Source organism: Cydia splendana, chromosome 5 (genome assembly GCF_910591565.1).
Source record: "Cydia splendana chromosome 5, ilCydSple1.2, whole genome shotgun sequence".
Classification (NCBI taxonomy): Eukaryota; Metazoa; Arthropoda; class Insecta; order Lepidoptera; family Tortricidae; genus Cydia; species Cydia splendana.
The window spans coordinates 2,990,241-3,016,814 of record NC_085964.1 but is presented as its reverse complement, the minus strand read 5'-3'; the positions used below and the strand labels follow the sequence as shown (position 1 = coordinate 3,016,814).

General features: G+C 36.5%; 4 protein-coding genes across 4 annotated transcripts; 3 read left to right on the top strand and 1 right to left on the bottom strand.

Annotated features, from left to right (window-relative positions):
* The first annotated feature begins 1,674 nt into the window (after positions 1-1,674).
* LOC134791062 (trypsin alpha-4-like) lies at positions 1,675-4,411 on the top strand. The gene is made up of 3 exons (XM_063762094.1): positions 1,675-2,186; positions 3,143-3,288; positions 3,880-4,411. Exons 1-3 carry the CDS (start codon positions 1,710-1,712, stop codon positions 4,127-4,129), a joined length of 873 nt encoding a protein of 290 aa, XP_063618164.1. The 5' UTR covers positions 1,675-1,709; the 3' UTR covers positions 4,130-4,411.
* A 2,859-nt stretch (positions 4,412-7,270) lies between these two features.
* On the top strand, positions 7,271-9,140 carry LOC134791061 (collagenase-like). The gene is made up of 3 exons (XM_063762092.1): positions 7,271-7,794; positions 8,100-8,236; positions 8,714-9,140. The coding sequence occupies exons 1-3, from the start codon at positions 7,324-7,326 to the stop codon at positions 8,889-8,891; spliced, it is 786 nt and encodes a 261-aa protein (XP_063618162.1). The 5' UTR covers positions 7,271-7,323; the 3' UTR covers positions 8,892-9,140.
* Positions 9,141-10,794: 1,654 nt separating this feature from the next.
* LOC134791060 (collagenase-like) lies at positions 10,795-12,743 on the top strand. The gene is made up of 3 exons (XM_063762091.1): positions 10,795-11,321; positions 11,624-11,760; positions 12,438-12,743. The coding sequence occupies exons 1-3, from the start codon at positions 10,848-10,850 to the stop codon at positions 12,715-12,717; spliced, it is 891 nt and encodes a 296-aa protein (XP_063618161.1). The 5' UTR covers positions 10,795-10,847; the 3' UTR covers positions 12,718-12,743.
* Positions 12,744-18,062: 5,319 nt separating this feature from the next.
* Positions 18,063-26,574, bottom strand: LOC134790374 (C-type lectin domain family 4 member E-like). Its single transcript, XM_063761143.1, has 6 exons — positions 26,559-26,574; positions 21,557-21,682; positions 20,752-20,892; positions 19,987-20,199; positions 18,972-19,232; positions 18,063-18,232 (listed from the first exon to the last, which is right to left on the bottom strand). The coding sequence occupies exons 1-6, from the start codon at positions 26,572-26,574 to the stop codon at positions 18,063-18,065; spliced, it is 927 nt and encodes a 308-aa protein (XP_063617213.1).

The following is a 26,574-nucleotide window of genomic DNA, read 5'->3' as shown; positions in this document are numbered from 1 at the left end:
AACCTAACCTACTTTTCTGGTAGCAGTTTCTTTCTCTGAGGGGTCACAGTTCTAACCTAACCTAACCTACTTTTCTGGTAACAGTTTCTTTCTCTGAGGGGTCACAGTTCTAACCTAACCTAACCTACTTTTCTGGTAGCAGTTTCTTTCTCTGAGGGGTTACAGTTCTAACCTAACCTAACCTACATTTCTGGTAACAGTTTTTTTTCCGTGGAGTCACAATTCTAACCTAACCTAACCTACTTTTCTGGTAGCAGTTTCTTTCTCTGAGGGGTCACAGTTCTAACCTGACCTAACCTACTTTTCTGGTAGCAGTTTCTTTTTCTGAGGAGTCACAGTTCTAACCTAACCTAACCTACTTTTCTGGTAGCAGTTTCTTTTTCTGGGGAGTCACAGTTCTAACCTAACGAAACCTACTTTTCTGGTAGCAGTTTCTTTCTCTGAGGGGTCACAGTTCTAACCTAACCTAACCTACTTTTCCGGTAGTAGTTTCTTTTTCTGGGGAGTCACAGTACTAACCTAACCTAACCTACTTTTCTGGTAGCAGTTTTTTTTTCTGGAGAGTCACAGTTCTAACCTAACCTACTTTTCTGACAGTAATTAGTTTCAATGACCTATGAAATACTGAGCTATCCAAATAATTTTACTGATGTTTTGTTCAGATACTTATATAAGATGTTATTCATTATTTTAATTTATAGGTATGCGTAATGAATGTTATATTAAATGTAATTAGTTTATTTGTAAACTGAAATTATACCAAAAGTTCGTATTCATTATGATACGCACCCCCATGTATTTCGGTTATCGCGGAAACGGCTCTAACAATTTCGATGAATTTTGCTGTATGGGGGTTTTCGGGGGTGAAGAATCGATCTAGTTAGGTCTTATCTCTGGGAAAACGCGCATCTTTGAGTTTTTATATGTTTTCCGAGCAAAGCGCGGTCTCCCAGATATTATTCATAACTCATAACACAAGATCGTCAAACTAAACTCAACTTAGAAAACGCTCTTAAAACAACATATTCTTTTTGTACATTTAATATTTCCCGTCTTCAAAGGGGCAATCTTGTTACAGTTAATGAACAAACTTAGCGTCTCATTCTAATTAGGCACTACCGGCTGAGAGGGAGATAGTGTTTTATTAATCGAATTTGCTAGCTACGCGATCTTAGCGCCACTCCATCGCCGCTTTACAAATTTACGAGATGTACACTTTTTTCTCTAAATTTTTTATATTGTTGCTAATTAGATTCAAGAGCTCATTCGATCAAAAAAAAGTGTCAAAAAATTACATAGGTACCGATTTCGTTCTTTTCATTCCGTTACCGTCATATCTATAAAAAATGGAAAAGTGCCTTGTTGCCTCGGCCATTTACGATATCAATGGTGGCACCTGTAAGGGGCTGTCCATAAATTACGTCATCGATTTTTGACGATTTTTGACCCCCCCCCCCCCCCTATAATCATCCAAAAATCATGCTTCAAATGACCCCATTTCCTCCTACTTCATGCTACCGTCATCCGATGTCCAGACCCCCCCCCCCCCCCTAATTTGAAATGACGTAATTTATGAATAGCCCCTAAGTAGCTCTTGACATTTGATATCAAGGCATTTTACTGCAATTAAATGGACGTCTTATCGCCACGTTTCTGTTCAGTAATTATCGTGGAGCGTTAAAATTACCTCAAATCGAAACTGCAGAGAAATGACTGTAAAAACCGTGCTTATTATTATACTCTTGTATATTGTATTTCAGTTAATTAATGCGCGTAAAGACCATGTTATGACAGGGAACATTGTCGGGGGATTTTTCTCTAAAATAGAAAGTTTTCCTTTTGCGGTATATATCAGTAAAAGTTGTAACATTGTTAGAAATTCAAGCTGTGGAGCATCTATACTGAATCAAGTAATATTATTAACCGCAGCGCATTGCTTTAAGAATTGCGATCCGTTTACAGTCAACGCTTATTCTGGTTCAATACGTAAATATTCAGGATTTGAAAATAAAGTCATCAGTTACAAAAAACATGAAGATTACTATCCAACCAGTCACCAAAATGACATCGCTCTTTTGAGATTGGAAACAGAACTGGTTTTTGGGAGGGCAGTGAAAAGAATTATTTTGATGAAATTTCCACCTAACAATACATTGGCAGTTGTAGCTGGATGGGGCTGGATAGATGTAAGTTCAACTGTTTTGTGTTTAAATGTTCTTCGGCTTTTACTGTCTGATTAAATTAAATTAAATCAAGTAATAGCTTGAAGTCACTTCCTTGTGGGACGTCGCAAATTTTTGGTCTACTTCTAAGTCTAAATTGAGCTTGTTTATTTCGTTAAAATTTTACGTATTTATGTAAGTGTTTGGAATTTTTAAATAATTATGTTTGTCGGGGCGTGCCTCCAGAAGGACGTATTGCAGCGTTACAGTTCATAGTTTTAGACGCCTGTATACAATTGATTAGCAATGTTTGGCTACTAGCAATGTTTGCTGTTTGGAAGTTGTAACGAAATTCATAACGTAGAGAGTAACGCCGTCTATTAGCGTATTGTTGAACTAAGATGACAGATAGAAGGCTTTGGCACGTCAAGAGGTTTCTCTTGGGTGAAGGTAGGCACGAGTTGCCATTTTTGTCGTTATGTTGGTAGACTGGTCAAGCAGGTTGACCAACTTGACGTTGAGGCGGGAGGACTGGAGCAGCGAGGCTCCGCCGCTGGTGGGGAGTCTTGATCGGACCGCGCTAGAGATCGGATGTACTCGTTAGCCAACCTCGTGCCTAACTCGCCACGTTCCTGAAGGCTTATACCTGAAGGATTATTCTGAAAGCTTATAGAATTCAACGTTCTTTATCCATTTAGCTAAGTGTTTTATTCCAAGTGTTATTTTGATTTCTTATGTTTCATTAGAAGCTTACTTTTGTGAAATAAAGAAAGGATGTGTTGTTTTGAAAGGATGTGATCTTTTATTTTACAACAAATCACTGTGAAGTAATACATTGAGGTACTATGCCCATTGCCGTCGCCCGTGCCTCCGTCATGTTAAAAAAATAATTTGTTACACAATATTGATAAGATAATACAGTTACATTTTAAGACCTGCATATAACGTACTGTAATACATAGCTGATTTTTATTTTTCAGTCCAAAGGTACCAGAGGTGATGTCCTAAAACATACTCCTCAATTAGTGTTAGATCGAAACGAATGTGCTAAACAACTGGGTAATACAGAAGTACCGATAGGAATGATTTGCGGAAAAGACACAGACGGTGACGGTTATCCTGAGAAGTAAGCTTTGTGCCTATACGTTAACACATTAATACAATATAAGGCCGTGGAGTGCCCTATAGCGTCTCCGGAGCGTCGGCGCCTAATCAACTCCATGGCTGATGCTCGACGCAACGTTGACGCAACGTTGACGTAACTGCGCAGCGATGCCATTTTCCATAGCGCTGACTAGAAGTCAACGCTCAAAAGAATAGTGTCGTGTCACTCATAAAGAGCTACATTTCGTCAGTACTTTGGAAAAAATCTCATATCTCGTACTGCTACTCAAAGTTAAAACGCAGTTCTTACAGTAAAGGGCCATAAAGTTTGCACATCGGTATTTAGAAAGAGAATATTGGAGGCAACGAGAATGAAAGAGACAACGCTCTACGAAGCCGAAATTCCGATGTGCAAACTTTATGGCCCTTTACTGTAACTCAGTATGCATCCCATACATAGTTACCACAGTTTTCTTTTGATTGACAGAACAAGATACGAGTTTTTTTTTTCAAAGTAGTCACGATTTCGTTAAACTTGGTGTTTTGGTTTTTTAACAGGTAAAGTAACAATTTCACTGACTACATTAATAAGTTTTTTGATACATGTTTCCAGAGGAGACTCCGGCAGCCCCCTAGTAATCAACGGTAACATCCAGATCGGAATTGTTTCCTTCAAAAGAAGAGTGTTTACAAATCACACCATCGCATACACCCACGTGCCGTACTTCTACGATTGGATAGTCAAAAATGCAAAGGATTTGTATTGTGAATACGAAAATAGGACACTTAAGGTGAAGCAGGTTTTAGCTCATATCCCTCGTTGGCCAGTCGAACATTGTGACCTCGCTAAGGGTGTTATTTGAAGATACGCTTGATCATAACCTGTGAAGTATTTCGAAGTAGTAGCGACATCTATAGAATATATAGTAGAAATATTAAACATTAGTCAACATGTCCTTAACGACCACTTACTTATCTAAAAAATAATAGGTCAAATTCCTAAACGATGACCGGACTACTGAAAATCGCGCTCAAAAACGTATAAAGCAAAAAAAACATCATATATTTATCATCATATAAATCATATACATCTAGGTAAAAGTGTAAAGCATAAAATTTGTGAGATGTTATATCAATATATTTATTTATACTTGCGGAATGCGCAGCAAAAATTGCAATATTTTTTTTACAAAATAAATATTATTCCATAAAAATGTGTTTGGTTTGACTTACAACTTAATACAAACGTGATGTGAATCGATTACTGCGTTAGGAAATCTTAATAAATATTAAGATTTAAGGTACTAGAAGATAGTAAGGTTACTAGAGTTAGACCATCAAAAGTCTGCAACGATTTTGATGGTATACGCAGTGCAAGTTTCATTTATACATTATACATCATAATTTCATAGAAGCTTTGAAATAAGACTTGCACTGCATGTGCTTTCAAAATCGTTGTAGACTTTTCTTGGTCTAACTCTACTATACTGGTACTGGTGGTTGGTAAAGGCTATTACTGAACCGGTGAGCTCCATCTTAGGCTCTGTCTTCACTTTCCATCAGGTGTGATTAGGGCCAATTGCCGATCAGTAAATTATAAAAAAAGGTACTTTAGAAGTTATGAGGGACTAATGAACAAACATACAAATTTTGACATTTCTATTTAGAGCTGTACCCCCCCCCCCCCTTGCATTTTAGATTTTTATATTATTTCCACTCAGAACCACGAGCCCTTTCGATCCTAATTACAAGAAAAAGAGTGTCACCAAAATTTCATACAAATTTTTGTTGTCCGTTTAGTTACGGTAATAGAAGGTTGTATTGAAAACCGTAACCAAACGGACCAAAAATTTTGGGGAGTAAAAATAAAAAATTTGGTACAACTTTAAATAGAATTGCCCATTTACTACCCAGAATTACCGCTAAAAATCATAACCCTTTTTTTATGATTTGGCGTAGTCGGGTAAGTAATTAAATATTGAAAAATTTATAGGTATCTATGCCATATCATGTAAAGCCTGACAACAGTTTATTTAACCCTGAGATAGTGTCGCTGCAAACAGCTTACGTATGGCAATACTGTGCGTACGTCATGTATAGTCGGGGTAGTGAGCATTGGCTTCATGTTGATACTCGTATAATGTCAGAAACATTGCTTACAGAGAATTCGGTTCTTTCAATTTACCTATTCCTCAAAATCTGATTCTAAATATTCAATATTAATATATTCTTCGTTTTCTGACTCGACGAAGTCTGATTTTCATCAGATGTTTTGTCGCTTTCAGGACCACCAACCTCGATTATAAAACGTTCAGTCTCCAATTCGATTATTAGGATTTTTATCGTCGATCTACATAAACCTTCAATGAAATATGTGACGTTATCTATGAAAAGGGACTTTATTGTCGATGGCGCTTACGCCATTATGAACGATGCTCCGATATAAATTCAATGCCGCGCGACGCTGTGCGGCGTAAGCGCCATCGACAATAAGGTCCCTTTTCATAGGTAATGCCCCATATTAAATTTAAACCAAACAACTAACCAGTTCAATAAAACCGCACTATAAAATGTCAATACCGGTCATGTCAACAACCAACTTCAAAACATTGTTTATTGGAATGCCATGTAATTCTTCGTCTTTTTTAAGCTGTAAGTATTTGATTGCATTCACTACAATTTTTTCGCATCTTTGGTTCGCATCATTTTTGTAATAAAACCGTTTATATTTGAATATATTCGTAGATATTTTCCGTTTGTTTACATCGGTGACACTCGATGACAGCCAACGTTCGTTGTCAAAGAGTACTTGTTGCCAGTAAAAGAAATTAGTACCATTGAAAATCCGCAAAATGCCGAGGGTCAAATAAACTGTTGTCAGGCTTTAGCTAAATGCAACCAAAATGTAAACAATTAATTTTACTGACACGTCTTTCGCCTACTAGCACTACGAATTTTGTAAAAAATAATCAAGCTACAAGCCTATATGTCGGTTTAAATAAAGAAGATTGTAGGAACCAGGTGCCGCTCGCAGGGAGGTAATGGCCAATCACACGGCGACCTGGCCGGAATCGCATCACCCTGTACATTTGAGCGACGTACGCTTGGAACACCCTGTGTGGCATTCGAATTCGATCCTTATGGAACGGAAAACGTACGTGGTAGAATTTTTAGTACCTACATACATATTTGCAATACTGAACTACAAACTCAAATACTTCTTCTTCTTCCTCGCGTTTTCCCGGCATTTTGCCACGGTTCATGGGAGCCTGGGATCCGTTTGGCAACTAATTCCAAGAATTTGGCATAGGCGCTAGTTTTTACGAAAGCCACTGCCATCTGACCTTCCAACCCTGAGGGTAAACTAGGCCTTATTAGGATTACCTTCACCGAAAAGCGACTGGTAAATATCAAATAATATTTCGTACATAAGTTCTACAGCCGTGAAAACAACAATAAGTAGATTTTTTTTTAATCTTCTTTTTTGTAAGCTTTTATTTAATTTGCCCTGTTAGAATTTATGTATGTTAGTGTGGGTTAAATCTTAGAAACTAAATTTGACCCGCTTCCCGATTTCCGATTGAGGTGAAATTTGTCATATATAATATAATGTAAATTAGATGATAATTGCATTATTATGATATTATATGGCCATGGGAACTCTGTGATAAAAAATGCAAACTAATTGTGTTTGGGGTTCTTAGAATTGTCTCGATCAGTATTAGTTGCTAGTGGAGAGAAATGTGCAGTCAGCGATAAAAGCTTGTACCAGAAATGAATGTTTTGCCAAATATTTAATAATCCTATTATCCTTGATTTTTGTACTGTTTAATATTTGTCAAGTATAAGCCACAGATGCGATCGATTATGAAAGAAATTAAATAAGAGCGTTTCAGATTAATTAAAATCAGTATATTTTACACTCTTAATCAAATCTAATTAAACGAACTTCATTACAGATGCTCGTAAAACTATAATTTCACTTGTAAGCGAATTCAATCACTCTTTATTGACGCGTATACTCTGCATCATAACCAAATTGACACTAAAATTACAAATGTTACTCAGAATATTAACATGTTTATGTTTATTACAATTATTAACAGCAGAAAAACTTGGACACATGGACGGTTTCATAGTAGGAGGGAAATATTCCATCATAGAAGATTTTCCACACGTGGCCTTTCTTCATATAAAATGTAAACAAAATGATACTTATTGTGGCGCTTCGATAATAAATCAAGCGATACTTCTAACCGCTGCACACTGTGTCCATACATGTAGGAATAAACAAAATTTTTCCATAAGAGCTTATACAGGAAGCGTTAAAAAATATAAAGGAGACAAATACGAGGTTGTCGGTATTCAAGTTCATGAACAGTACATCCACAAGAATCACACCAACGATATAGCTATGTTGGTACTTAAAGACAACCTGAAGTTTGGTAAAGGTGTGCAGAAGATTAGCTTGATGAGAAATGTGCCGCAGTACAAAATAGCTGAGATTGCGGGCTGGGGATTGATAGACGTAAGTATTATACTTAATATTAATTTTAATGGTTTGCGACAAATAAATGTACTTAATCATTTATTATTAGTTCTAGAAACACATTATTAATCATAATCATAATTGATTATGATATGATTAATAATGTGTTTGTAGAACTCAGGGATCTTAGAAGCTTTAATTATTTGATAAAAATAATTTTGAAACTATTTACAGAATAGTCTGTGTGCCAGTAACACACCAGTAAATTTAATTATTAGGCCTTCAACAGGCTTTCAAAATTATGTTTAAAATAAGGTAGGGTTTAAGTTTCTTTTATACTTCAGGACCAGAACACAAAGACAGATCTTCTAAAGTTTACAAGCCAAGTGATTATGAGTAATGAGGAGTGTTTAAAGAAACTGCCAGGAATACCCCCCGGGACCATCTGTGGATACAATCCGGATGAGAGTCATCCTCAACGGTAAGCTCCAATACATAACATAAAAATTTTAAACCCAACATGGTCGATTTTGACAAAACACATCTAAGAACAGCTGCTAAAATTCTTACTTTCGAATAAATAAAAACGCATCCAATTAGGCTAAACCGTTTGAGAGTAGTATGCCACAGATAGACACACAGACACTCATCTTTTTGCATCGGGGGTTAATAACCAGACTACTGAAAAATGGTGCTCTAAAAAATATGAAACATGAAAAAAAATTCCAATCTAGGTACCATCTTTTTAATAAAAGTATAAAACTTTTACTAAATTTACATAATTTTATATATAAAGTTCGACTAAGTTAACCCTGCATAGCATTTGTAATGAAAAAGTGTGTAATCTTTAATGTCCAATATATAAATATGACGTTTATAATGACACTCCCTCACTTTGTCCCGTTCAAATCGGTGAAAAGTTAGCTTGGCTCTATTATGTTTTTCCTCTATGTTGCAGAGGAGACTCCGGCAGCGCGCTTGTGATACACAAACATATACAGATCGGTCTCGCCTCCTTCTTTAAAAGGAACTATTTCAACAAAACTCTTGTTTACACCAACGTCACGTATTTCTATGACTGGATAAATAAAACTGCAAAAAGTATGTTCTGTCAATTTAATAAAAGCAGTAAGTAAAATTTGCCTGATAACTGCAACTGTAACAACACTACTAATGAACATAAGAAGGCAAAGAAGATAAAATATGGATGGATTAAGTAATAAATACCTTATGTAAATAAAACTTAAGACAGACGGTCTAGGCGGAGTATGTCACTTTCTTAGGAGGTCACTTTCGAGTTAGGTGACATGAAATATGGATAACAATGATATACACTCGCCGAATTATATTTGATTAAGTATTAAATACGTTATGTAAATAAAACCTAAGCAAGTTGTTTTTTTTTTTATTTCGTCTGCTCTGCATTTTTTCTTGGTGAAAAATTTACATAAAACATTAGCCAAGTCAAATCCTAAACTTTAAGCACATCCCAAGGAAACTAGTACTTCTTAAATATAGATCTCAGTTCCTTCTCCGGCGAAGTCAACAACGACGCAAATTCTTAATATTGAACTTAACTCTCATTTCACATTTATGTTTTTGATGGGATCAATATCACGAGGAGATAAATAATAACTTTGCCCCCTTAGAAAGTAAATACTTAACCAATAATTTCTGTTATCACCTACCGTTACATTTTCTTACTAATTGCTGTACTTTACATTCTGTTTTCATTACTTTGATCCTTATATTTAACTAAAGCATAAATAGGGTGGACGCTAACGAGCTCTCAAACTATTTCAAAGAATTCCTTTGCAAACTTCAAGCCTCAAGCCTTGGAAAATATAGCTAGTGGAAATATTTAATTGCATTATTTTCAAAGTAGAGCGGCCAAAGCCTTTACACCGATCACCGTTTACGGCTACGCTGGAAGGCTTATATTTGTCCTAGTTTTTGAAAAAGTTCCTGTTGTTGTGACCTCTAAAGAGAATCCTGGTAAGGGCATTTATTTGTGTGTATTTGATTTTTTAGGGTTCCGTACCCAAAGGGTAAAACGGGACCCTATTACTAAGACTTCGCTGTCCGTCCGTCCGTCCGTCTGTCCGTCCGTCCGTCCGTCCGTCCGTCCGTCTGTCACCAGGCTGTATCTCACGAACCGTGATAGCTAGACAGTTGAAATTTTCACAGATGATGTATTTCTGTTGCCGCTATAACAACAAATACTAAAAACAGAATAAAATAAAGATTTAAATGGGGCTCCCATACAACAAACGTGATTTTTGACCAAAGTTAAGCAACGTCGGGAGTGGTCAGTACTTGGATGGGTGACTGTTTTTATAGATAATGGTACGGAACCCTTCGTTTGCGAGTCCGACTCGCACTTGGCCGGTTTTTTTAACCTTTAAGTGTCCAACTGCTGGGCAAAGGCCTCCCCTCTTCTCCGCCTGCTAGCTACAGATTTATAGAATAGCCTTGAAACCAACAATAACTAGATTCTCTTAAAATCTTCTTTTTTGTAAGCTTTTATTTAACTTTCCCTGTTAGAATTTATGTATGTTAGTGTGAGTCAAATCTTGGAAGCTAAATTTGACCCGCTGCCCAATTTCCGATTGAGGTGAAATTTTTCATATATCGGTAATATTATGTGAATTGGATGACAATTGCTTTATTATGATATCATATAGCCATGGGAACTCTGTGATAAAAAAACCCAAACGAATTGTGTTTGGGGTTCTTCGAATTGTTTCGATGAGTATTAGTTGCTAGTGGAGAGAAAGGTACAGTCGGCGATAAAAGCATGTACCAAAAATATAATTTTTACCAAACACTTAATAATCCTGTTATCCTTGATATTTGATTGCTCAGTATTTGTCTAGTATAAGCCACAGAAGCGATCGAATAGGAAAGAGATTTAATAAGAGCGTTCCAGATTAATTAACATCAGTATATTTTACACTCTCAATCAAATCTAATTAAACGTACTTCATTACTCAGACGGTCGTAAAACTATGATTTCACGTGTAATCGAATTAAATCACTCCTTATTGACGCGTATACTCTACATCATAACCAAATTGACACTAAAATTACAAATGTTCCTCAGAATATTAACATGTTTAAGTTTATTACAATTATTAACAGCAGCAAAAACTAGACTACACATGGACGGTTTCATAGTAGGAGGGAAATATTCCATCATAGAAGATTTTCCACACGTGGCCTTTCTTCATATAAAATGTAAACAAAATGATACTTATTGTGGCGCTTCGATAATAAATCAAGCGATACTTCTAACCGCTGCACACTGTGTCCATACATGTAGGAATAAACAAAATTTTTCCATAAGGGCTTATACAGGAAGCGTTAAAAAGTATAAAGGACACAAATACGAGGTTGTCGGTTTTGAAGTTCATGAACAGTACATCCACAAGAATTTCACCAACGATATAGCTATGTTGGTACTTAAAGAGAACCTGAAGTTTGGTAAAGGTGTGCAGAAGATTAGCTTGATGAGAAATGTCCCGCAGTACAAAATAGCTGAGATTGCGGGTTGGGGATGGATAGACGTAAGTACGAGTATTATACTTAATTTAATTTTAATGATTTGCGACAAATAAATGATTATGATATGATTAATAATGTGTTTCTAGGACTCAGGGATCTTCTAAGATCGAATTTTCAAAATTATTTTTATCAAATAAATAAAGCTTAATTTAAGCTTAGAAGCTTTAATTATTTGATAAAACATAATTTTGAAAATAATTCCAGAATAGTCTGTGTTCCAGTAACACACCAGTAAATTAAATTACCAAGCCTTCAACAGGCTTTCAAAATTAGGTAGGGTTTAAAAGTTTCATTTATACTTCAGGACCAGAACACAAAGACAGATCTTTTAAAGTTTACCAGCCAAGAGATTATGAGTAATGAGGAGTGTTTGAAGAAACTGCCAGGAATACCCCCTGGGACCATCTGTGGGTACAATCCCGATGGGAGTCATCCTCAACGGTAAGCTCCAATACATAACATAAAAATTTACCTGTCATATCGATTTTGACAATACGTGTTTAAGAAATTTTTTGCTTTCAAATAAATGAAAACGCATCCAATTCGGCTAAACCGTTTGAGAGCTACAATGCCACAGATAAACAGACAGACAGACAAACATTGATCGAACAAATACCTAACACTCCTCTTATTGCGTCGGGGGTTAAAACTACTAGGTACTATAGGTACCATCTATTCAATAAAAATATATGACATTCACTAAATTTACTGAATTTTATATATAACTAGGTAATGTCCAACCAAACTAGCTCTGCGTATTATAGTAAGTATTTAATATTATATAATTATAACCCTAGGTATAGCTAATTACTCCTTATAAGGTACCTATAGGTTAACCGGAAGAGATCCCTCTTAGGGATAAGTTCGCCCTTGTACTATATTTATGTTCTATCAGATAGAATCTATCTGATGTACCTGTAGTTATTCCTCTCTTCTGTACAATAAAGTATTACTTACTTACATAGCTTTTGTAATGACAAAGTGTGTTAATGTAATCTTTAATGTCCAGTTTCTACAAAAATATGACGTTTATAATGACACTCCCTCACTTTGCCCAGTTCAAGATGATGCAAAGTTAGCTTAGACGGACTCTATTGTGTTTTTCCTCTATGTTGCAGAGGAGACTCCGGCAGCGCGCTTGTGATACACAAACATATACAGATCGGTCTCGCCTCCTTCTTTAAAAGGAACTATTCCAACAAAACTCTTGTTTACACCAACGTAACGTATTTCTATGACTGGATAGATAAAACTGCAAAAAGTATGTTTTGTCAATTTAATAAAAGCAGTAAGAAAAATTTGCCTGATAACTGCAACTGTAACTGTGATTGCAACTGTAACAAGACTATTAATGAACATAAGAAGGTAAAGAAGATAAAATATGGATGGATTAAGTAATAAATACGTTATGTAAATAAAACTTAAGCCAGTTGTTTTTTTTTATTTCGTCTGCTCTGCATTTTTTTATTCTTGGTGAAAAATTAACATAAAACATTAGCCAAGTCAAATCCTAAACTTTAATTACATCCCAACGGACCTAGAACTTACATATAGATCTCAGTTCCTTTTCCGGCGAAGTCAACAACGACGCATAATTATTCTTAATATTGAACTTGACTCTCATTTCACATATATGTTTTATTGGATCAATATCACGAGGCGATAAAAAACAACTTTTCCCCCTTGTAAAATAAATAACAAATAATTGTTGTTGTCACCTATCGTTACATTTTCTTACTAATTGCTGTCCTTTACATTCTGTCTTCATTACTTTGATCCTTATATTTAACTAAAGCATAAATAGGGTGGACGCTAACGAGCTCTCAAACTATTTCAAAGAATTCCTTTGCAAACTTCAAGCCTTGGAAAATATAGCCAGTGGAAATATTTAATTGCATTATTTCCAAAGTAGAGCGGCCAAAGCCTTTACACCGATCACCGTTTACGGCTTCGCTGGAAGTCTGGCTTATAATTTGGCCTAGTTTTTGAAAAAGTTCCTGTTGTTGTGACCACTAAAGAGAATCCTGGTAGCGAATTTACAAAGCCTATACTGATAAGGTCCAGATGCGAACTGAACTGGATTAGCTTTTGTTTGGACAAAACTTGACCAAACCCTAATCCATTACAGTACAGAAATTTACTGAAATCGTATAGACTTTGTTGGCTAAATTAATATGGATATTGTTGCTACAAATGCTAGTTTGTTGCGATCTAAACTTGAATAATATTTTAGTAATGACTCCGATTGTATTGTATTAATTAATTACCGTTCGTGCTAATTACTTAAAAATGCCTAATTTTTTTTTCATTTAAGAATTATATCAGGTGAGATTTCTTATTAGGACATGTTTAATGTGAAATCGTAATACAATTATAAGTCGACTGTATTTTATAATACATTGGTACATAACGAAGTAGATGATTTATTTAAGGACCAAGATTTACTACGGTGTTCTGCCTTTTCTCCGAAGTTTTATTGTCCGAATTTCACTTGCCAGACAACTTTTTGCAGATGATTTACTTTGGCAACCAACATTCGCCAAATTTTCGTCATGACAACGTTCTACATTATAGAATTATTGTTAAGTAGATTATTACTACATAGTACAACGTTTGGAGTACATTTCTTTGGTCAAATCATTCAACTTGCTAGATATTTATTAATACGATATCGTCTAGTCATTTGACAGAGTTCATGATAGGTGCGACGGAGGAAGAGCGTGTTAGGTGAACTGCGACCAAACAGCGACCCGACTTTTTTTTTACATAGAACGACTTTTCTGGCAACAGTTCATTTTCCTGGGGGTTGCAATTCTAACCTAACCTAAGCCACTTTTCTGGCAACAGTTCATTTTCTTGAGGGTCGCAGTTCTAACTTAACCTAACCCACATTTTTGGTAACAGTTCGTTTTCTTGGGGGTCGCAGTTCTAACCTAACCTAACCCAATTTTCCAGCAACATTTCGTTTTCTTGGAGGTTGCAGATCAAACTAACCTAAACTACTTTTGTGGCAATTTACATGAATACTAGGTGAACAGTAATTTAGTAAAAAAATTATTGTTGAAATCAATATTCAGTGAACTTTAATTAGTGTTACTACATTTAATTTTATTTAAAACATTTAATTAGTGAACTTTAATTACAAATAATACTCGATGAATAATATTGAATAATGACGGCGAGACTCCGCTCGACTAGGTATTGTGAGAGCATTAATGTTTAAATATATCGCGTCAAAATCTAAACCATTTGAGTAAATGAGTATTATTAAAATTTAGATATCACATTCAAACGTGCCTGAACTTACTAAACTCGACTAGGTTTTGGCGTGAATAATATTTGAAAATATGTATGCAAAAAGCTAATCCATTTCAGTGACTACTTTTTATATGCTTAAACAAAAGCTCACCTATTAAAATCTGCGTCGTGACTGAAATAGTATAGCTTTTGTAAATTCGCATCCTGGTAAGGGGCTATTCATAAATTACGTCATTTCAAATTAGGGGGGGGGGGGTCTGGACATCGGATGACGGTAGCATGAAGTAGGAGGAAATGGGGTCATTTGAAGCATGATTTTTGGATGATTATAGGGGGGGGGGGGGTCAAAAATCGTCAAAAATCGATGACGTAATTTATGGACAGCCCCTAAGGGCATTTATTTGTGTATTATGTTCAGTGTTTTAGCCTTTAAGAGTGTCCCACTGCTGGGCAAAGGCTTCACTTCTTTCCCGCCATTTGGTCCTGATCCAATGTGTGTTTATCAGAAATATTTGTTTCTGAATTATGGATCTTTTCTTTGATTAACACAAGTCTCATTGAGCTTACCGTGGGGCTATGTCGGTTTGTGGAAGATTGCCTTATAATATTTTCTATTTAAATTTATTTGTGCTTGTAATTTCTTGCACCTATGTCGTTTTGTTTTTAAATTATCACAGTACGTATCATTTGTTCAGGGTGCAGGGCTTCTGGTCCGAAAACAGATACCAAAAAAAAACTATTTTGTCCCAGACAATAATTAAAATTATGTAAAAAGTCAAAAATTGGCCTACATAAATTCATCGATGCAATTATTTTATTTGTTATTTTCAAGATACTTATGAGTTATTTGGTTCAGACTTAACAGCTTGTTATTAGTTTCGAACAAATTTTGATATCATTTTGAACACTTGGCCCGCTTAACAACTTCTGCTGCTGACTTTACAGTTTACACATAAAATGATGCAGGAATATACATTAAAAGTGAAATAAGCTATTAAATAATTGAGAGATTTCAGCCCACATAACAATTTGCAAAAATCCGCACCTACAATGCCTTTAATAACCATTATCATTTTGAACGGAACCACTCCACGTACTTCACAATAGCATGCGCGGGTTGCGCCCTGTTCCAGCGGTTTCGTACCACCTACCATCGCCCACATTGTGCAGTGTTAAGTGACAGTTCGTATACCTTATTATAAAAGGCATAAGGTCCACCGATGGGCAGTTAAGAGTGTTGCTGTTTGTACATATGTGGCTGTAAGTAAACCAAAAGAACTAAGTATTTTCATTACTATTTCTACAAGACTGATCGAATTCATTGGTGACCAAGGACCTGGCAAATTCCTCACGGAACATATTAGACCCCTCACTAGCGTCTGGGAGACCTTTTTATAGGCCTCTGGGTGACTAGAGGATAAAATTTAGTTTTAGATCGGAGTCGCGCAGCGGCTATATTTCTCCTTCGCCTTTGATTTTATGTCCAATTTTGTGATATCATGTAAGATACCACAGTGAGAAAACGTGCATAGTAACATCTGCGAAGAGATTCAAGAGAGTACTCCCAATCTTCATTAGGCTTCTACGTTGGAGATTATAGACTAAACACTTTTGTATATGTCGGGGCGTGACTCCAGAAGGACGTATTGCAGCGTTACAGTTCATAGTTTTAGACGCCTGTATACAATTGATTAGCAATGTTTGGCTACTAGCAATTTTGCTGTTTGGAAGTTGTAACGAAATTCATAACGTAGAGAGTAACGCCGTCTATTGGCGTATTGTTAAACTAAGATGACAGGTAGAAGGCTTTGGAACGTCAAGAGGTTTCTTTTGGGTGAAGGTAGGCACGAGTTGGCATTTTTGTCGTTATGTTGGTAGACTGGTCAAGCAGGTTGACCAACTTGACGTTGAGGCGGGAGAACTGGAGCAGCGAGGCTCCGCCGCTGGTGGGCAGTCTTGATCGGACCGCGCTAGAGATCGGACGTACTCGTTAGCCAACCTCGTGCCTAACTCGCCACGTTCCTGAAGGCTTATACCTGAAGGATTATTCTGATAGCTTATAGAATCCAACGTTCTTTAACCATTTAGCTAAGTGTTTTATTCCAAGTGTTATTTTGATTTCTTACGTGTGATTAGAACCTTACCTTTGTAAAATAAAGAGAAGAAGTGTTATTTTGAAAAGACGTGTCCCGCCGAGTTTGTTGCCGGTTCCAAATAGGGCTAAATCTTCTCGGGTCAGCGGTGTACGGTTGGAGCCGGCCTAGCTTGACTTGAATAAAGACTTCAACGATTTTATGCGATCCTTTTATTTGAGTGCAATCCAAATACATCCCAATAACGCCTAGATATTTTAGTAGGCACTAGTATGGTTAAAGAGTTCGAATGTTTATTTCATGCACTGGTAGCAAAGGTAGCATACTGATTTAGCTGTGAAGTAATACATTGAGGTACTATGCCCACTGCCGTCACCCGTGCCTCCGTCATATATTTATCTGCAAAAAGAGATCTATGTAGAAAATCGTATAGAGTTTGATGATGAAATAACATTGTGTAAGTATAATAGCTTAGGTTTACGCAAATTAGATAAGCAATACGAAGTGGGAACAGTGTTTTCGCTTAACGCACCGCCGTCACTGCCGCCACACCCTAAATTAATAGCAAAGAGCAATTCAATAATGCTCGAATGATTTTTAATATTCGAACAATTCTCGGAGCCCATGTATTGTCCATTCAACAGCACCCATTTTTGGACAACACTCTACAAACGAAAATCAATCTACGTTACATACAAATAAGAGTGAACTTCCGTCAACGTGGTTTATGGAAAATGTATTATGGGGATATTTTGACCGTTTATTTGCCCGTTTGGAATAATTACGGGGTTTTTGTAGACCAATATTTAACGTATGACGGAGTATTGAGAGAGGTTAGTAAATTTTTAATATCTCACTTGTTTACGGTTGGTTGAAAAAATCTTGTCGAACAGATTGTGTTGATATGCGAAGGATGCCTTCGTGAAACCTAATGAGGCTTATCTTTTGATCTTGATCTAATATTTCTTTGGAAGTACTTGACAATGCTCTGAAACTAAAATATTGTTCAGGCTATTTTTCGGGTAATATTTTAAATAAATCCTAAGAAAATCTTCAAGGGAGTTTCACCTTTGTCCAAAAGGTTATCCCGTTTGATATAAATAAATAATATTCATTTAATTGTCAGTAATTGGATATGTAATGGGAATGAGTAAACGGGTAAGTAGTTACATACTTATCAGTAATAAACAAACTGCGATATTGCAAACTGTATTAAATCGAATACATCCAAAATTAAGAACAGTAAACAACTGCTGCGATTTTTATCGGAAAGCTGCTTTAAAAGTTTAAGGAAAAATCTCATAGAAGAATAAATCCCTAGTCATTTAAAACTAACTTGATAAATAATAATGTTTTAAATATATACCTACTTATAATAATATTTTCCCAGAATTAATATTTCTTTTCAAGATTTATTTCGCAGAAGAATGGATCCCGATCGTAATGCGCGATGTCATCGAACAGGCCAGAGCGTTGTATGGAGCCCCAGTGCTGGACGCCGTTATAGTTGTTGGGCTGGCCCTTACCCCACTTGGCGAACCCGGCCTCAGAGATCGGTTGTCCTGGTAAGTAATACAATAATTAATATTATACAAGTATAACTATTAATAATATACAACTATAAACTTATTGTCGCTTTTAACGTCTTAGGACCATTTGCACCAACCCATTAACCCGGGGTTAAGCGGTTTAACCGTCAACCCAGTGTCAAATTGTACTGGTAACCATGGTAAATCCAGGTTTAACCGATTAACCCCGGGTTAGTGGAATGGTGCAAGTGGGCCTTGACGTCATGGTCAATTGTTTTGTCCTGTCATTTCTGAAATGTGGCAGTCGTCCAGTCAGTCAACCCAAGGCAGTGAGGTTGAAAGCCCCGACACGATCTCATGACATATCAGAGATATGGTGACCTAATTTAAAATACTAACGGCAGTCATAATATATCATAGTATAAATTCACCAATCACCACCACAAACCATCTCAAACGTCAGACTATGGCAGATGACTGTGCAGAAACCCATAGGACGGGAAATCTTTGCAAGGAAATGGCAAATGGCGTTGGATCGGACACGTGCTCCGTAGACCGGACAACCATCTGGCCAAGCGGGGCTCCGCTGGCATTCGGCTGGCAATAGACGGTCAGGGAGGCCTTGTACTATCAGTTGAGAAGGAGGCTGGCTCAGCTGGACTCGGCTGGAAAGAGCTGGAAGTAGCCGCTCAAGATCGCGGCAAATGGAGAATTCTTCTGCGAGCCCATTAGGGACATAATGACTTAATGAGGGATAAATTGTCAATCTTACCATAAATAGTCAGCCAATTGCCATCCTTGTTATCACCCCATTTCCAGAAACCAACAAAAGCGACGTCATCATGTTTTGCCCCAGTAACAGTTTTTGCGGGATTCTTCGCGAAAATTTCCTTGAGCACTTCAGCTTCGACATCACTGTTGACGATGACAAGATGACCTCCCTCAGAATGGCACACTTTGGCGGCTTCATGCCACATTTTAGCATTGGAGTGAAACTTGTAACAGCTGGATGTTCGGGGTTCATATTGGTAACCTGTAACAGTTATCAAAAATATGTACTTAGGGCATACTGAAAATTGCTGGACTGGCCACTTAGAAAAAATAAGTCGTCTCATATATAAGAATCCAGAAACTTTCAGTAGGTATGGCCCATAGTAAGTTTGAGATTGAAAGCACTTGTTGAGAACCTTTAGACCTTTTGCATGAGAGTTGTACTTCAGTTTGACATTCTTGTTGTTGATCAATTTGATCATTAATAATACTGACACCATTAACCCTTTATATGGCACAATACGATATTATAAGTTAAAAATACCACCCTGTATCCTTATCTTTTTATATTTTTTCATTAAACAGATTTTTTTAGGGCTATGAGGCTTGAATTGAAGATTTCTTATAATTTTGCCCGTTGGGTTGTTCAGTAACATTAAGCATTAGTTAGTGGCAATATATGTGACTAACTAATTACGTGACTGAGAAACAACAAAAGAGGGACAACTTTTAGTTGGAAGGAAAACATCTCTTCAAACCTTATCTGGTCTAATAAAAGCCATTCTAAAGAAATGTCAGGTTAATGTTACACTTGGTGCCCCGCTTCAGCATCAAGCATCTGTTCTCATTTTCGTTATCTCCTTACTCCAATCAATATAGTGTTGGTGTTTTTAGTTTAGTGTTAGTTGTATATTTTGTAATTCTATTGTGATTTTGTTTGACATGTGTTATTTTACCATTAAAGAAATTTAATTGAATTTAATTTATAAATAGATATCCTGCAATACAAGTCTTACCAACAGCACTAGTGTGACAGTCTTGGTAGTTAGCCATAGAGGAGTTCTCTTTACGGCAGAAGTAGGGGTGCTTGGTGTTGCAGCTCACGTCAGATGCTTCCGCTGATCCGTTCAGCACCACGCACCTCTCACTCTCGTCTGGGTCGTTGGGATCGTCCTGGGCGGAAGGCTCGCCCTGGGCCCAGTCTAGATTTATATCAGATAGAGGAACCCCTGAAAATTAAAGGTAATATGTAACAATCTTATTTGGAAACCAGCATGCCTCAGATATTCATTCAATTATAACAAACATTTGACAATCGTTTGTTTCTATCGGTTATTTTGACAATTACGCTTGTTAGAAAGAGACAAAATTTAACATAGGTTTATACAAGATTGATAAATGATTAAGGGGCACGTTTTTAACAACGGTTTCATTGCCTTTAAAGGAGTTCTGATATACAGATTAATTAAGAACAAACATTGTATTTTAATATTTTAATTGATCAATCTTAAGTAGTACTAACTACTAACACATAATGTCAGTTTCGAATGCTACTATTCCAACGTAAAAAGCATAGTGCGCAAAAATTTTAATAAAACCGCATGAAGATGATGATAATGCTATAAGCCTATGCGGTGTCCCTCTGCTGGGCAAAAGCCTCATCAAGTGTCTAAGAAAATTGCTTAATGCCCGGATTGCGCGGCAGTGTTGAAAGCTAATATTCATTATTGGAATTTAAAAGTAATTGGATTTTCCTTACCATCTACCAGTATTTTACTTACCATCCAGCGAAATGTAGTCACCCTCAGAGACGAGGGCATTGATGCCGGTGAACACACTGCGCGAGTTGACCTTGTATTCCGTCATGATAGCCAGCATGGCTTTCGCCAGGGCATGGGAAGAAGGAGAGGCTAAAACTCCGCCTAAAACAAGAGGTAAGATTAGCACTTTGTAAAATTTTTGTGATGATAACCCTTGGAGCGTAAGACCGCATCAAACTGGCCGGTTTCTTTTAATGTTTAAATTTAGGTATATCCTGATATAAAGCCATGATTAGACCATGGATACTTGCGCTACAGACAATTAACATAGGATATAGGTATGTATTTGTGTGATCAGGACAGAGTGTATTGGCTTCGTCTTTGGAGAGGTAGGTACCCTGGTTGTGTTAACTCAATTTCGGGTGACTTGTGGATTGGAATGTTTGTTCATAACTACGTCCAATTGTCAATGTCTTCACAGATTAAAATTAGTAATTTTCTAATTTTAATGACTACATCGACTAGTGATCTTCGTCATTTCACTACAAAACTTGTCAAATTGTGCTTGCTAGCACGATCTTATCTTCGAGCTCGCATCGGCGAAACTCGTTCTTCCATCCACTACTGGCCCAGTAGACAACATGCCAATCGCTATCGCTCCGTAGCGAACGATACGCAACTGTCACTGTCACACTAATACGGAAGAGTGATAGAGAGACCCAAAGCGATTCGATGGCGAAGCGCAAGCGATCGTCATCTTGGCTAGGCCGCCGAATCTTCATTTGACAGATAATGGAATAAAAAAAACTTGTCAAATTGTTCTTACCTTCAAGCTGGCATCGGCGGAACGCGTTCTTCCAGTTAGCGGGCACGATGTGCAGGCGCAGCCATGCGTCCGCCTCCGGCACGTACTCGTACCTATGATCCAGCGCGCCAGCTACATACTGCTGACCTGGAATAACCAACCAAACATATATTTTACCAAGACCTTTGACCAAGAGGGCGATTCGGACTATATAATCGTGCCTGCCAATACCAACAGTAACATCTGGTTGAAAAAATTACACCGTTGAGTGTTGACACCTGAGGGCCTACCGTGAACACCAAGGTTCGCAAATTGCGGATATCTTTCTCTTTTACTCTAATTAAGACGTAATTAGAGTGACAGATAAAGATGCCCGCAATTTGCGAACTTAAATTTTCGCGGTTATAGCCCTGATTTATTATATCCATAACCGTTTCATAACAAGAAATAAACTATCTGAATAAGATTGGAGGCCTCTCCAAGAATAACTTCCGGGTCAGGCACGATTTTTTTTTACTTTTAAGACAACTTTTAGAACGCCAACAATTTTACACAAAACGACCTACCTAAAGTTGGGCCAGTGCTGTTCATATCGATATTTTCAAAAAAGTTTGAATTAGAGATTATCGCGAGAATTCACCGCTAGGAGCGCTACTGTTGCGCGGTCAGTTAAAATGAATCTTTATGTAATTTTCTTAATTTATTTTACAAATGTTATTTGGTATTTCGAAATTGTGCAATTTTATAGTAATAGAGACAAGGATATTGGGATAAACATATTATTATTGTAATTAAATAAATATTTTATTTTGTTTTATTTGTTAGGAAAACTTACAGCTAGAGTAACAAGTTAGGTGATAACATAGAAACAGTGATTTTGGCTCAAAATACAAATAAGGCCAGCCTAGACGGGGGAATATTTCGTACAATGTGATTAATTTCTCATTTAATTTGTGTGGTGTGGACGCAAAAATTAAATCGTCTCGGTGATCCCTATTGCTTCGATTGTAAAGACCAGTCCCTAAAGTGAACATTGAAGTTGACAATTAGGTCAAAGTTTAAATAATTATGGATCAATCTCATTTACCGGCCACGTATACAAAATTAAATCACCAATTTTAGATTTATGACGACATCCGAGCTCTTGAAATAAACAATTTGCCCCCAAACCTGCATACTAACATTGAAATTTGTCAATTTCGCATCCGCACCTCCTGATTTGATCGGTAACGTCACATCTTACAATCGAATCAACCACTTTTGTCGTCACGTTCATATTAATCGAAATCGTTTGTGACCCCTAAACAATTATCACAATATCAATTGGTGGGTGCAATATCTTACTTATCGATATCATTTTATCGACATATACCGTGACTATTTTTTCTTTGCAATTCCTGGTATCATTTTATTTGTCAAACTCATGTCAATTTAGTTCGCGAGATTCTGGAGGCGACCTTAGTCCCACGGTAAGCTCATTAAAACTTGTGTTGTGGGTACTAGATGACGATATACATATGTGACGTCCCACGGTCAAAGGTACCTTATGGCGGGTATGGAGTTATGCATACCCCAGTAATCTACAATAAATAACCTATCGATAACACAAAAGATCAACCTTCTAGGTTGCGTAGTTACAGAGATATGATTTTTTGAAAATAATGTTGTGAAATGAGCAACTTTACGATAGAGAAGTTTTAAGTTTAGCCGCCTAAAAAACTATGTTCCTGAAGTAAGTTACATAGTTGACTACAAATAATAATGCCTGATATATCTGAGATTAAAAAAATATTGCGACTTGTTCTGTAATGCAAATAGAAACTTTTGATATCGACTGATTTATGTGTATACTAACCAATCTCTTGAAAATAAAGTTTTATTTCATTTTCACGATTGATTGCAATGAGCTCTCAAGATTTAAATTTTATCTATTAGAAAACGACACTGACAGACAGTTTAAGCAAAAAACAATACCGATTTAGAGGTGAAAATGTATTTTCTGACTTTTTCATATAAAATCACAAAATTGAATATTTTTACTTTTAATGTGACACACAATCAATTTTTCTGAGCACATATGAAAGAAATTCTGTCATTCAAATGAAATAAATCCTAAAACCCCAACTAAATACTATATTTAACCCCTTATGCCACTTTAAACTTACATAACAATAACAGTATTTGCTCCATACATTTACGAAAAGGTACCTTATGGAAATAAATCTAATAATACATCACTACAAAATATCAATCATATTATAGTTTATCTTTTATGAATAGAAAATATTAATTTACATTAAACTGCCCCCAATTTAATTAGTTCTTCGTCATAATAATCTTAAAAAAGACCAATAATTTGTATGTAATGAAAAGGTACCTTGTGGTCAAGTTACATGATGAGGCATGATGATGATGGAACAGTTAGGATAAACTAATAATATTTTGGGGTTAAGATGGTATAAATCGTCTATTTCTTATCAATAATATATTTCGGTTGCTATTGAAGATAAGCGGCATTGAGGTTCAATGACCTCAGATATTCCATAAGGTAATGCGTCGGGTATTGGCATTTTTCAGCAAACCAATGGCTGATTTACTGCATGCGACCAAACCAAATGAAGATTATTCTAGTCAAGAAAGACTTGACGAGAGTAACTTTGGTATAATAGCAGTCTACTTGGATTTGTGATGTCGGTCTATGTACGGTTATAATATTTGCGAGGCGCCCCAACCAGAACTGAAATTATCAAATTAGTTTTGCAGAATGCTAATACAGTTCTCTACCAAACTTCTTTTCCCGTATTGACTAGTTTTTTTGGGAATTTTCAATCTTTTTTCCATAAGGTACCTTTTCTACTAAACTCTGAGACGACATTACTAGGCTTATAACTAACTTATAACAAAAATAAAAACAGGTAAACAAACGTTACGCATTAAGGTTTCAGATCACACAATAAAAAAAAATTGAGCATTTTTTCACCTCTTTACAAAACATTTAATATCTCCGAAACTAGAAACCCTCATAAGGTACCTTTTCCCGTGGAACGTCACATATATACCTAATAGATAGATGTAGATAAATACTCAAATACATATAAAATATCCATAAGTCAGGAACAAATATTTGGAATAAACACACAAATGAATGGCTACCAGGATTCGAACCCGGGACCTCCTGCTTCGTAGGCATGGTCACTAACGACTAGGCTAGGAGGCTGTTAAGCCATAATGTTTAACCCTGTCTGTGTTGTATATTGTCCGGCATTTTTGCATAAGGATTAGATAAAATTATATAAATGCAAAACTGAAATATATTTTATATTGCAAAAATAGATTTAACGTTGAACTAAATAGTTCATCAATAAAATTAAAAACTTACCCACAAATAAAACACAGCACAATAATACTAATCGAGACATCATTGTTAACGCTCTTAAAGATACACTGTTAACGAGTGAACTTAAAAGCGGTTATCATGCCTTTTATATAGCAAATGTTTTATCAGTTGTTTTAAAGGTTTTCGTGTTTGTCAACATTGCACAAGATTATGTACAATAATTATGCTTAAACTAGAAATGAAACTTTTACTAAGAAGTAAGTTAAACGTACTGGTGCTCGACGCGGTCCCAGTACATGTCGTCTTGAAACTTAAGTCATTGTTAATAGAGGTGACAGCAAGGTGTCATCTATTGTGCATTAGCATGTCGAGCACTAGTGCGTTTACCTTAGACTTCTTAATCAAATCAATATACGAGTTTTATGACAAAAATCAGCAAACAAGCATAATGTACCCCCCGTGTAAATTAAAATGTCCCGGACACTATAGTACACGGGAAAAACATTTTATTTAGGGCCACCCACACTAGCATCTCCCGAGCGTCGGTGTCTAGCCAACTCTATCGGCTCGATTCGGGAAATGAATTAGAGATTCACTAGATATGAAATAGTAAAGATATGTGACGTGCCACGGCAAAAGGTACCTCATGGCGGCTGGTGCCGCGATTCGGGAAATGAATTAGGGATTCACTAGATAATATTGGAGCGGCGTTAATAATAGCGTAAGCGCCAACCGCCATAAGGTACCTTTACCCGTGTGACGTCACATATCTTTACTATATCGTATCTAGTTAATCTCTAATTCATTTCCCGAATCGCGCCGTATGGCTGTTGCTCGACGAAACGTTGGCGCAACTGCGCAGCAACGCCATTTTCCATAACGCTAACTAGACCCCGACACTCAAAAAACGCTATTTGTGGGGTGGCTCTTAAGGTGGAATTTGAGTAACCTTGAGTTAACGGAACTTTAACACGTTCGCGGACGCTCAGTCACAACAGTTGGACACCTAAATTTTGTATGGAAATATTGGGACTGTTATAGCATTCCTGTCCATAAAAATACGTCAAAATCGCTATCGCGCACGAAATTCACCCAAATTACATGAGTCCACTCCCAGACGCACCTGCCGGGCTACTAAGGGAGCTGCCATACAAAGACGAATGCTATAGCATCTGCGTCACAGAAAGGGGGGCCAATTTGGAGACGTTAAAGGATAATTTTTAACTTCGATAAAACTATGTAATATGGCAGTACGCATTATTTCACTCTGGTGACTGGTAGAGGAAAAGTTGGTGAATAATATTATACTGTGGTTAAGCGGATTAATAAGCATTTCAACGAAGAAATTTAAAAAGAATAACGGATGCAATAGCAGGCGCGTCACCAGGAGGAGTACAAAAACGGATGCTATGCAATCCGCGTCCGCGAACGTGTAATGTTGAGTGTTTTTAGTATTCTTTTACCTTATTTAGTATTCGGTACTATCTTAACAATTTTACATGTGATTAACTTGATCTTTAACCTTAGTTGCTAAATTATGTTTTGCTTTAATGATACGAATGTTCCAATAAAAATATGATTATAGCAGGTCAAGCGTCAATAAATATTCTGCGAAATTAGTGATTTGACAAATGATAATATTATGTTTTGAAGTGATTTTAACAAAACAAAGAGACTTACACGAACCTGTCATAGAGGCCAT

Bases quoted from the DNA above. Each gene is read 5' to 3' on its own strand.
- LOC134791062 (XM_063762094.1), top strand. From the start codon at position 1,710: ATGACTGTAAAAACCGTGCTTATTATTATACTCTTGTATATTGTATTT. The intron at 2,187-3,142 runs GTAAGTTCAACT...TTTATTTTTCAG, and splicing joins CTGGATGGGGCTGGATAGAT to TCCAAAGGTACCAGAGGTGA. The intron at 3,289-3,879 runs GTAAGCTTTGTG...ACATGTTTCCAG, and splicing joins GGTGACGGTTATCCTGAGAA to AGGAGACTCCGGCAGCCCCC.
- LOC134791061 (XM_063762092.1), top strand. From the start codon at position 7,324: ATGTTACTCAGAATATTAACATGTTTATGTTTATTACAATTATTAACA. The intron at 7,795-8,099 runs GTAAGTATTATA...TTTATACTTCAG, and splicing joins CGGGCTGGGGATTGATAGAC to GACCAGAACACAAAGACAGA. The intron at 8,237-8,713 runs GTAAGCTCCAAT...TCTATGTTGCAG, and splicing joins GATGAGAGTCATCCTCAACG to AGGAGACTCCGGCAGCGCGC.
- LOC134791060 (XM_063762091.1), top strand. From the start codon at position 10,848: ATGTTCCTCAGAATATTAACATGTTTAAGTTTATTACAATTATTAACA. The intron at 11,322-11,623 runs GTAAGTACGAGT...TTTATACTTCAG, and splicing joins CGGGTTGGGGATGGATAGAC to GACCAGAACACAAAGACAGA. The intron at 11,761-12,437 runs GTAAGCTCCAAT...TCTATGTTGCAG, and splicing joins GATGGGAGTCATCCTCAACG to AGGAGACTCCGGCAGCGCGC.
- LOC134790374 (XM_063761143.1), bottom strand. The intron at 20,893-21,556 runs GTAAGAACAATT...CTCTTGTTTTAG, and splicing joins CCGCCGATGCCAGCTTGAAG to GCGGAGTTTTAGCCTCTCCT. The intron at 20,200-20,751 runs GTAAGTAAAATA...TTTAATTTTCAG, and splicing joins TGACTACATTTCGCTGGATG to GGGTTCCTCTATCTGATATA.